The following is a 12,573-nucleotide window of genomic DNA, read 5'->3' as shown; positions in this document are numbered from 1 at the left end:
TCAACCTTTATTTATACAGGCTAATCCCATTGAGCCTCAAGGACTCATTTACAAGAAAAACTGTAATTATATATATATATATATATATATATTCTGGTTCAAACGTTATATTTTTAACAATCTTAGCTAAATAAAATGCTGATGTTTTGATAAACAAGAAAGGGAAATAGAGCAGACTATAAACTAAACGTTAACTCTTCTGCCAGTGGCTCGATGTGTGGTCACCATGGTAACCACGCGCCTGTGTCTTTCACTCCCTGACTGCACTGAGGAGAGCTATCACGTCAAACATTCAATAGATTCTTCTGTTGTATCGGCTCGTGTATTTGTTTTTATTACATGAGTTAAATTGGTTTATTTTATTAAGTTTTACGTGTTGATTAATGTATTTGTTCATTGTCAAGAGAATCACTTTTTGTTGAATTTTATTTAGTTTTTTTAATTAATTTGATTTAATTTTGCTACATTACTTTGTGAATTTCTTTCTGGTATTAAAAAAATCCTAATAAAAATATCCTAATAAGACAGGCAGAAACTCTGACTAAAAAGTAAGCCTCAAACAGACTGCCGATGTGCCAAAACTACAATTTAGATTGGCAGAAGGCTTTAGCCATCTCACCTGGGTTTGATTTTACCTTTTTACAGTGTTTTATGAAAGAGGTAAAGACAAAAAAAACTTTCGTCTTTGAAAAGATTAATGCTAAAATATAAATAAAATATAAAGTGTGAGGAAATGATTGTGTGTGCACTCTGAGGGGGTTTGAGAGAAAACCATGAGAAGAAGTGAGAAGCACGTTGGACGAAAAAAGACAAAAATCTCATTTTTTCATGGATAATTTGCGTGTCTTAGTTTTCCCAACGTTTCCGAGCGTGAAAATAAACAAACTGTGCTCATAAATGTAACTTTAACGCTTCAGCATTGAAAACCTTCATTGTTTTGTTTTTTATTTTTAACTGGTAAAATCCTTCTGCAGGTACGGCACTTCGTTAGAGACAGGGAGTCAGCCGGTGACCGACATCTTCCACTTTGTTGTTTACGACGAGGACAACAATCGCCTTGACAACCAGATGTGCACCATCACCATCACCTCCACGCCCCGACAGCCGCCGGTGGTCACGGTGCGCAGCGGCATCAAGGTGCTCAGATTTACTTTTTCACAGCGTCTTTGTTGTTTCCGTGAAGCTCTTTGTGTTGCTCCGGTCTGAAGAGTGAAAATGTGTTAAAATATGCAGAATATTGTTCGGCTTTCTGTGTCCGCTGCTCGGAACAAAAATATAAACAACTTTTCACACGATGGAACGGCGCCAACACACAGCTCAAAAAATTTTTAAAAAGAGAAGTCGATACAGTCGCTTCAGTAAAGTCAGATGATGTTTGGTTTAGTTATTAATAATGTTAATTTGAGCTGCCGTGGCTCTGAGGTCCATGCTGCGATTTTTACTCCTGAGGCTGCAGGTTCATCAGAAAGGGCATAAAACATGAAGAGAGCAGCTGAAAGAATAAAAATTAGTCACGTTAATTAGTTGGAAACATGTTTGGCTAACGAGGCCAGCGGATTTATTCACATTTTCACTTCAGGGGAACTCCTCGCCCTGTTTTTGCTGGAGGTTAAAAGAAATGTTTATAAATGCTACAAAATGTTTTAGCTTTTTTGTTAATTTTCTTTTCTTCTAAACCAAAAAAAAAAAATTGGGGGGGGGGGGCTCAAAACTTGATACTAACGTCACAAACAATCACATAAAATCACTCTGCGACAGCTACACTGAATTTAAGCACAAAATATGTCAAGCCGACTGAATTAGTTTTCTAAAGTGAGTTCTTTGTAACGGCCATCTTGAAAGGACTCCAAACGTTAATCTGTTGCAGATGCACTTGGGCACATGGAGAGACAGAGATCCCCCCCCCCCCACTAATAAAAAACAAACCTGAAGCAGGTCAGAAAAATGTAAATAACATAGAAGAATGTTTGTAAGCTCATTCATCCAGGTAGATAACAACAAAAAGGTTAATTTGGTCATCTGGGCCCGTTTGTATTAAGTGAGAAACGTTTCATCCCCCATCCAGAGGACTTCATCAGTCTACAGCCTGCCAACCAGATCTGTCCCATAGGTAGCCTTCACTGCTGTGTTTCAAGCCAACCTCCTGTTGGAGTCTCAGAAATAAACACAACCCAGAGGGACAGAACCAGTCCTGAAGCACAGAACCAGTTACAAACACGGGTTCTTAGACGTGAGCGCTCATGATTAACACGATGGGACTCAGGTGTGCAGAGAACGGGAAGCAAAACCAACGGGGACGTACAAAATAAAACGGGCTTTTAGAACAAACAGGAAGTCTGATTCAAGATGGCAGAATCAACAAAAACGAACACGTCGAAGCAAAAAACTACAGAATTAGAAACAGATTAATCTAGAAAGTTCAAATAAAACGAAACTCAAAATGTTTCCGCCTCATCCAGAGATTATTTCCTGAACATCTCATTAAGGTCTGCCCCCTCAGTGACCAAGGTTTAGCTCATTATCAGTAAAATGCAGTTGTTATAGCCTCTGTCGTGTAGGCTAAGGTCGATTGGCTGTGGCGGCCATCTTGAATTGGGTCAACTCCAAACGTTGCAGATGTGTGTTGAATGATTCATTTCCCAGTTTCATTCAAATATGTCCAGTGGTTTCCGAGATATTTTGCTAACAAACAAGCTTGACTCCAACAGGTAATGACAAACTCGTAAGCGAAGATGTCATGCTGTTTGAGATGATCCTCAGTTACTACCACACCAAGGTTTGGGTCGGAACCCGTCGATCTGACAGCTGTTTTTGTGTGTTCGGGTTCTTCTTCACGCTGCAGGTCCAGGAAGGCGGTCGTGTGCAGCTCTCCACCAATCACATCGCAGTGTCCGGCGCGGACACGTCCAGCTCCGTCCTGCTCGTTTGGCTCGTCAGTCCTCCAAAGTACGGCTTCATTGAGAACACCTTCAGAGGTGGGTTTCAGGTGGCAGAACCGGGTCACAGAACTGGTTCAGACTTTAAAGGTGAACACCCAACCGCCGGCTGCTCAGAATCTTCCCCTCGTTCGTGTCTGAGTCCCGTTCAAACGGCACCGGCTGCAGATGGAGCCATCGCTGCTCTTCCAGGTCCAACAGAACCCCAAAGTAAAACCAAACCTGGAAACGGCTTGTAAGATCGGAGGGAAGTGTCGGAGCTCCGTCCACAAAACGATTTTCAGTTAGTGTTTCTGCAGGTTCTGGGTTCTGGTCCGGGTCAGATGATTAGCAGATTCCTCCCACGTCTTCTGGAGACGTTTAGTTTCTGAGAAAACGTCGTAAATGTGGGAAACCCCCCGAGCTGCAACACGAAGCGAGCATCTTTTTGTTACAGGTCTTCTTTTTATATTTTCACACGAAGCAGCTCGTTAGACGGATTCTCTCCTCTCGGTAATTTGGAAATAATTCAAATCTGAGTTTGTTTTATTTTCCCACTCCGAACTGCAGTTTCCTCATTAATTCAGTTTAACTGAGAGTTTACGCCGAAGTTCACTGAAGATTAATTCACAGGAAAACGGCCGCGGCTGAGTGTTTCATCGCCTCCTGGATGAAATAATCTCATTAACATGTTGCGTGATTGATAAACGTGCGCAGTGATTTATGCACGAGTTCATGCAAAAATCAGAAACGTTCGTGTCTAAGCACTGCGTTGAAAACAGATTATAATCTGATGAATGAGTTTATGTGCAGGTTTTTACTCTGAGCCTCACCATTGGACAGTTTCCTCACATTTCTTCACATTTAAATCATTAAATATTTGTTCGTGCGACTCGATGCACGTAGATCTCGTTAAATATTAATCGGCTTCTTACAGAATGGAAAAAAAAAATATTTAATTTTAGTTTTGCAAATTCCCTCTTTTATTGTTGCGTTTTGAAAAAAAAGTGAGACCGTTTTGGGTTTTGCGCTGATAACAAGTGAAATATCAAATTAAAAAAATGATTAAAAGCTCAAGAATTATTATTTTACGACAGGTCAACTTTTTAAAAATGGACAATTTAGAAACTTCCAATTACGTTTACGAATTACTTCATGGAATAAAACGGATAAAAACAATAAACCAGACAATATTTTTTTATTATTTATTTTAATTAATGTTTTAACATCTATAAATGACAAAGTTGGATCTTCACCGCGCCAAGTTTAGTTTCAAAGACTGGAAGATGAGAAATTAAATTTTCAGACGGCTGATTATTAAAATAAATAGTAATTCTGTAAAATAAACTCAGGTTATTTATAATCATAGAATGTTGCGTCGTTGAAGGAATGCTTGTCGCCCGCTGAGTTTTAAATAAAGATCACCTCATGATGCGAGTGTGACGTGTTGAGAATGACCCTCAGCTACTACCACACCAAAGTTTAGCTCAATATCTAGAAAATTATCTTATTAAATTAATCAATTAAATAAAAAACTATGCCTTCCGGGCTGTTGGGAAGTTGTTTTCTTTAACGCAGCAGCAGGAAGTCGTTTGTTTTCCTGTAAATAAAATAAAACTTTTCTTGTCGACTGGAGATGACTGGACTCAGAGGCTGAGCGCCTGCAGGCAGATCTTTAAAGCGTCTGCAGCTGCAGGACAGCAGCTGGCGGTCAGTCTGAGTTTTAACGTCCTCTGCGCTGCTGGAGACTCATCTTTCATCCCTGCTTCTTTCTTTTACGTAATAGGAATTCATTTTCAGGATGAAAAGAGAGAAACTGTTTGTTTGGTCGTCCTGCAGGCGGCTCGGCCGGCGGCGCCAGAGTCACTCCAGATGTTCCGTTTCCCGTCGACGACCTGACGTCCGATCACATCTTCTACGTGCAGGACGGCCGGCGTCGCCCTCAGTCCGGACAGGATGTATTCTCCTTCTACGTCAGTGACGGACACGTCCAGACGGAAACTTTCAACGTGGAGATCGACATCCAGGTGAGATCTGTGTCCCAGTTAGCGAAAAATAATCGGTTATTCAGAATGATCTAAAAAATATCACGAGTTTATTACTTTAAAAGATTCCTTGTGTGTAAAGATTCAGCAGTTCGTGTTTCTGTTGCACCTCCGTGTTTGTACGGTAGCCCAGCAGGGACAAACACTCCCCTCAGAGCGTTATTCTGATTTTAAAAAGCCGTCGTATTCTTGTTTTCTAAATGCATTTGGTTAAACTTTAGACAAACAGTAATTTTATCAGCACTTCATAATGTTTATATTTAATACGAGTCATTTTTTTTTTGTTTGTTTTCTCAAACTAAACTAAACTCAGTTTAATTATTAAATATTACTAAATAATATCTCCCCCTGAGATGTTTTTGAGCCAAATAATTTGGTTTGGTCTGATCTGGACTTCCTGTAATTCATAGCAGAGTCAAGAAGCCAGAGCGCCGGTGGTGTTGGTCAGCAGGATCCACGTGGAGGAGAACTCTGGAGCCGTCATCACCAACTCGTCCCTCAGCGTTCGCGATGAGGACACGCCCGAGAACGATATCGTGTTCACCATCATCAGGATCCCGACTTACGGTGAGCTCAGACGGACGACGCCCCAGTCGAAGCTAAAGGTTTCCCTCTGAAGCTAATCCTGGCTTCCTGCTCTGTCAGGAGTCTTATTGTAAATAAGGCGGATTAAATTTCATAAACGGTCTTCACGTGTGCAGAATCAAACTGTCTACGTGAATATTTATTTTATGAAAGCAGGGAAGTTTTTACTCCTGAGCAGAATGTTTCCTGAAACTTGTAGTCCATTTAGTCGTTTTCAGACAAAATCTTGGGGAAAAATACCTCAAACCATCAGAAAGATCAACTCTGCGTTGGAAGGTGGCTGCAGCTGGTGGGAATTTAAAATTAACACGTTTATCGTATTTTGTAATAATATTAAAAACGTGATTTATTTATATATAAAGAACAGAAACCCCAAAAAGTTATGATTTTTTTTCTCGTTTACTTTATAATTGCCCCCTGCTAATATCATTCACCAAGTTTTCTCATAAACCATTGGTCGATTTTTAATTAAACTTTTTAGTTTGTTCAATGTGTCTCTTGAGCTGGAACACTTCAGGAACCAATAACCTTCAAGATGGCCGCCACGGCTAATCAGCATCAGTCAGTCCCTAGCAGTGTTGAAACACGCATGCACATCCAAGAGAAAACGACTAAATATGAATGGATCTAAACCTAAAAAGTATCAAGTTAATAAAACGTGAAATGTGTTGAGTTCTGTTTAAAAATGTTGCTTTTCTAAATGTTTTTTCTATTCGTCAATCACGTCTGCAGCCATCGAGCAATGAAGCCGCTGCTGGTTTGTGTTTGCACAGAAATATGATGCCAATAAGTCAATAAATTAACATTTATACCAACGTTCAGGTCGTGAGTCTGCACACAGACCAAGCAATATAATATTGTGCATGTGGTGGAAGCACACGAACATAAAACCATGAACACATTACTCTCACTTCCGACACCCAAACGGCTTAAAACAAGACGAGCGGAGCGGCCGTCTGCAGCCGAAACACACGCTGACACGAGCTGACCTCCAAACACTCTCCTCGGCCGGCGGCTCCTCAGCCACAGCAAATTGAGTTTTCTTCCTCGGACGCCGAAGCCCGGTGGGCTCAGAGAAATTGCTTCACAAAAATAAGTGTTTTTCCTGGTTTATGTGACGAGGAATGTTTCTTTTTCAGCAATTCTTCGTCTATTTTAGCAAAGTTTACAAAATCTTGTCCAGGCTGGAAAAGTTTGATAAGAGAGTTGATCTGAAATAATGTCAAATAATTGTGTTTAATGAGTTCGTGCTTTGTTGTGTCGTTTTTAATTTTAAAGTGCTGTAATGAGCTAAATCAAAGGTTGTTTCTAATTTGATTATGTATATATTTGGCTAGAAAATTTGGTTTGACACCAAAAAAGTTAGTCCACACGTAAAATAATCTTAATCTGCACCTTCTGCCGCTTATCCGTGGTCGGGTCGTGGAGGCAGCAGGTCCAGGAGAGAATTCCAGACCTCCCTCTCCTCAACGACTCTCCAGATCCTCCTGGGCGACCCCGAGGTGCTCCCAGACCAGAGTTCTGGGTCTCTGCACCTAGGTCTTTTTTCCACTGGGAGGTGCCTGGAAAAACTTCAAAGGGAGGCATCCTAATCAGATGAAGCTCTTCAACGAACTCGTTTTGAAGCAGCGGAGCAGCGGCTCCTCTCTGAGCTCTCCCCGGATGACGGAGTTCCTCACCCCCTCTCTAAGGCTGAACCCAAAGCTCATTTTAGCCACTTGTAGCCGAAATCTCATTCGTTCTGTCCTGATCCAAGTGAGCAGTGTTACGTTATGTTAGTATTACTGCTAGTTATCATTGTCGGGGGGGATTTTGTAGGCGGGGCGCCCTCCTTGGATATTGGCAGAATAAACACTACTTGATGTGTTGAGTTCAAGGCCAATTGATTTTTATTTTTTACAGTAACTAAAGTCAATTTATACAATTTAGCACCACTTGGGCAAATACATTCATACTTCCTATATTCAAGGTTCAGCTCTAGTGTTTTCCACCTGCTTTTCTGTTGACATTTACATACAAACTTTTTTTGTTTGTTTGTTTTATGGGTATTTTATGTTGCGATACCTAAATGTGCTCAACGTCGTTGAGTGTTGAAATGACTGCAGAGCAGCAGAAACATTGTAGGCATAAACGCCGTTTAGACTCAAAGTATCTCTAATGAACCAGAATGAATATATCTAAACCACAATGCATTGCAAAATACTGACACTGAGCATGTTCATAGTAACTGTAAATACTTCAAAGGTTAGCCAAAAGTTAAGTGCCTTAATTATCACTCGCTGCTAAAAGGACCCAATTCAAGATGGCTGCCATCGAATACTCTGTTAAAAAACACAACAACAGACATAATTCAGTCAAATCTTCAGATATAATTTGCTGTAGTAGAAGCTGAAATTACACGATTTTTTTTTCCAGGCTTGACCAAAACGGCTACAAGGAATTCTAGTCCCTTAACTTGGACATTAGACTGTCGGAGGTAAAAGTGGATATTTTACTTTGACTTGTTTTTTTTTTTTTCAAAAGCAGCCGTTTTTGATTAATCTGATATCCGTTGGTCGTTGCGTAGATTATTCCACCAAACAGCTCAGCTAGCTGCCTTCCTGATGTCATCTTCAGCCACTTGTCTGTAATTCGGCCTCGCCTGCTGCGGCTCTTTCTAGTAACAGACAGCCCATAAAGCAGCCGGTGAAGCTGAGCGTGACGCCTGCTGTGAAAGCACCGGCGTGGACGACTGATGGGACGGAGACGGTGGTTTCCACATGGGGTGATGGATCTCAGGCATCTCGTCTGTCTTTTAACGCGCCGCCTTTTTACTTTCCTCACATGGCCGCCCTCCAACACACTCAGATTTATCAGAGAAGCCCCTCTCTAACCTAATAAAGATGTCAGGAAGCTGCAGGGCGTGCTCACTGCCTCTTGGGTCATGCTGAGCAAACCTCTTAACACTAACCGTGAAATAAAAATAAATAAGAAATTTCAGATTCCTGCTGATAAGATATTAACTGTTCTTGTTTGTTTGTGTTTAGAAATGAACAGTCATGATCAGATGTTTCCACCACACGTCATGGGGCTGAATGTCTGATTAATTCTGGGGCTGGATGAATACAACAGATAACTTCATTTAATTTTAAAAGCAATCAGGTTGAGGTCTGGGCTTTAGAAAGGCCTTTCAAGATCCTTAATGTAGCCTGAATGATCCAGTCAGAAACCAGTTCTGATGGTTGATCCAATCAGAAACCAGTAAACCAGTTCTGATAGTTGATCCAATCAGAAGCCAGTTCTGATGGTTGATCCAATCAGAAGCCAGTTCCAATGGTTGATCCAGTCAGAAACCAGTTCTGATGGTTGATCCATTCAGAAACCAGTTCCAATGGTTGATCCAATCAGAAACCAGTTCCAATGGTTGATCCAGTCAGAAACCAGTTCTGATGGTTGATTCAGTCAGAAACCAGTTCTGATGTGGTTTTGTGGATCATTCTCTAGGAGCACAAACCTGTTCAGGTCTTGATTCAAGTTGAAGATGAAGAATCTGGATTTAGTCCTCTTTTGAACATCCCATCCACTTTTTGCAACACTCCAGTACCACATCATGATGCTACTACCACCATGTTTGACTGTTGGTGTCATGTTCTTAGGATTAAAAGCCTCATCTCAACTCCTCCTGACCTACATCTTGTCACTGTGGTCACATAAATCTGTCTTTGTCTCATCTGACCATACAACTTCCTCCAGAAGGCTGTACGTCGACGACTGACTGACGTTTTGTAGCAAATCCCATTCAAGATGGCTGCCAGCTTTTTAAACAGTGAGGAAACGTGGTCAGTTTTTTTTCTCTGGCGGTTTAAATCTGAAGCAGCAGAACTGAGAGTTAGGACAAATAAACCTGCAGTCTGAGAGCGAAGTGCTCTGTTAGTAAAATATGGAACAATAAGTTCTGTAATAAGATGGGGGTTGTTGAGAGCTTTGTATGTTAGAAGACCAACATTAAAACTGTAAAATATGATACCTCCTTCTAACTCATCAGAACTCCGGCAGCAGCATTCTGGACCAACTCAAGACGTTTTGGACACCCAGATAATAAATAATGACAAAAGTCCAGCCTAGAAGTGATGAATGCACGGATCGGTGTGTCTTCAGAAAACACAATGGATAAGATCTTAAATGGGTCTTAAACAAAAGCTTTATAAGAAACTCTGTAACATATTCAAAGACGAGAAGTCCTCTGGTGTTTCTTCAGCAAAAACAGATTCTTCTCCCTTTGACAGAAACGGTCATCGTCCGATGCGTTGTTTACAAATCCCAGGTTTTCACGATTTATTTATTTTTTAATACAGGCAAACTGCGCAGGCGGCAGTTTTTCGCTCAGCCGCTGGAAAACGGTCGAATCCTTGCTCAGGGCTCCACCTTCACCTACCAAGACATCCTGGACCGGCTGCTGGTCTATACGCCGGACACCGTCAATGGGGGAGCCGACGAAATGGGCTTCACCCTCACCGACGGCGCCCACACCCAAGCGGGACGTCTAGAGTTCGCAATGGACGTGAGGAAGAGCGAGGGTCCTCGAATGACCGTCAACAGAGGCCTGCAGCTCCCAGCAGGTGAGACCAGAGGGGTTTTCTCAGTTTTATTATCTGATGGCACTGTGAAGTTAGTACGTTATCGTGGACTGATAACCGCTCGTCACATCACAACGTGAGATGCTTAAACTTTGTTTTTACCTTGAAGCATTTATTAGATCCTAGCTTTGTATTATCATGCATTGAATCTAACATATAATTGGTTGTAAACAATAACATTAAAAAACAACAACTTCCTACCGTAATTTCCAGACTATTGAGCGCAACTGCAGATAAGCCACACCCACTAACTTTAAAAAATAAAATACAATTTGTAGCTATATAGGCTGCATTTGTGTATAAGCTGCAGGTGTCCACATTGTAACGAGACTTTTACACAATTTTTTTTAATTTATTTTAAATTAAATACGTACCGCTAACATACACAAATACGTACAGTAAATGTTTTGTTTAGGTTTTTTATCCTGGGAAAAACAAAAAACTGCTGTGCCTGGAACACAGCTGGTTAAAAACAAAAATTTAAAATACCGGTACAGTAGCCCACCAGGAAAAGTCATCAGAAGCTATCTTCATCCTCCTCCTGTGCATTAAAGCCACTAAAGTCATCATCTTCAGTGTCAGAATTGAACAGTCTCAGGATTACTTCATCACACACGTCCTCAGTCTCTCTTTCGTTGTCGCTCTCAACGTCACTTTCACCTCGAGGCAAATTTGCACATGACCTTGTGCTGTCCTCTTCATCACGCAGCAGGTCAGCCTTTCGAAACCCGTTGGTGATGGAGATGGCACTGCTCCGCTGTCGGGATCCACTGGCAGACTTGAGCACAAGTTCGTACTCGGCCAGTTTTGATAAACAGTTTCTCACCGCCAGTCGTCCAAGCCTCCCACTGAGCTCGAAGTGCCACTTTAACTGTACGATTCACACTGATGTCGAGCGGCTGCAAACACTTTGTTGTGCCCCCAGGGATCACATGTTTCACGTGATCACGAGACGTGTTTTGGGCTTCGATGTGAGCGCCCGGATGTGACGAGGCTAAACGTTTTGGTGACACGAAGCTCGTTAGCCCGTAAAAATCTATAAATTAGCCGCAGTGTTCAAAGCATGTGAAAAAAGTCAAGTCAAGTCAACTTTATTTATAGAGCACATTTAAAACAGAATCTGTTATCAAAGTGCTTAACAACAACAACAATCAATGAGTAAATTAAAGAGAAAAATATATAAACATATATATACAATACACTAATAATGATAATAACTGAATAATTAATAAAAAGCATTTAAAACATAAGGTCACAGATTAAAAAACACTAGATCAATTTACACTGTATGAAATACCTGCGAGTACAGATGTGTTTTTAGCAGAGATTTGAAGTGAGGAAGGGAGGTGGCCTGCCTGATGTTGGGGGGCAGGTTGAAGGGAGGTGGCCTGCCTGATGTTGGGGGGCAGGTTGTTCCACAGTTTGGGGCCATGACAGAAAAAGCCCACTCTCCTCAGTCTTGTTTTTGGAACAGCCAAAAGCAGCTGATCAGATGATCTCAGGGCCCGAGAGGGAACGTAAGGTTCCAGAAGCTCAGAGAGGTAATGGGGTGCAAGGACATTTAGGCACTTGAAGGTCAACAGAAGAATTTTAAAGACCATCCTCGTACGAACAGGGAGCCAGTGAAGGGAGGACAGAACTGGTGTAATGTGTTCAGACCTACGAGTTCCGGTTAAAAGCCGAGCAGCAGCATTCTGGACGAGCTGAAGACGTGAGATGGAGGCCTGGCTGATCCCAGCATACAGTGCGTTGCAATAGTCCAATCTGGCCGTGACAAAGGCGTGGACTAGTTTCTCAAGGTCAGGTCTGGACAACACTGGCTTGAGCTTAGCTACCCATCCAGGCCTTAATGTCGTCCAGACATCTTAACAGAGGGTGAATGGAGCAAACACTTGCTGGTTTCACAGGCAGGTAGATCTGACAGTCATCAGCATAGCAATGGAATGAAAGACCGTGTTTCCTCAGGATGGGGAAAAAGTAGCAGCTTATAGTCCAGAAATTATGGTAAAATTAAAGCTAAGATCCTGTCTGTGGGTCGTGACTGTCGAACGCGTGTTTTTTCTAAAAATCTGGGAAAATTGTGTGAAAACAGATATTTTGTTGCAGTCACTTAATTCTGAGTATTTGTGACCAGCGAGCCGTGCGGCCGTGTTTTCGAGGGTCCATTTCTTGACCTTTGTGACCTATTTTTGTCCACCTCTTGGAAAAACAGTATGCTAGGTTGTGCACAGTATTCTGTAGTCAACATTTATGATTTAATTTACTGGATTACTTCATAAAAATAGAAATGAGCAGATTGAGACCAGCAGTTATTTTTTTTTTTTTCTGCGTAGGTTTTAGACCAGGGTGTTAAAGGGTTGTTGTTCCAGTGCTCCAAGTTTCATGAAAACTAAACTGGGAAAGGTTTGAAAC

At 41.6% G+C, this 12,573-nt stretch overlaps 1 protein-coding gene across 1 annotated transcript in view; it reads left to right on the top strand.

Moving 5' to 3' along the window:
- fras1 (Fraser extracellular matrix complex subunit 1) overlaps positions 1-12,573 on the top strand; it is a 187,546-nt gene that overhangs the window by 137,957 nt on the left and 37,016 nt on the right. The window contains exons 36-40 of the mRNA XM_037680010.1: positions 975-1,137; positions 2,843-2,975; positions 4,755-4,977; positions 5,409-5,527; positions 9,880-10,143. Coding sequence (XP_037535938.1) covers positions 975-1,137; positions 2,843-2,975; positions 4,755-4,977; positions 5,409-5,527; positions 9,880-10,143 — 902 coding nt within the window. The remainder of the gene's footprint in view (positions 1-974; positions 1,138-2,842; positions 2,976-4,754; positions 4,978-5,408; positions 5,528-9,879; positions 10,144-12,573) is intronic.

This window comes from Nematolebias whitei, chromosome 8 (assembly GCF_014905685.2).
Source record: "Nematolebias whitei isolate Nwh7 chromosome 8, NemWhi1, whole genome shotgun sequence".
In the NCBI taxonomy this organism is placed as follows: Eukaryota; Metazoa; Chordata; class Actinopteri; order Cyprinodontiformes; family Rivulidae; genus Nematolebias; species Nematolebias whitei.
Note: the sequence above shows the minus strand (reverse complement) of the source record. Positions and strands in the feature narration are given on the sequence as shown.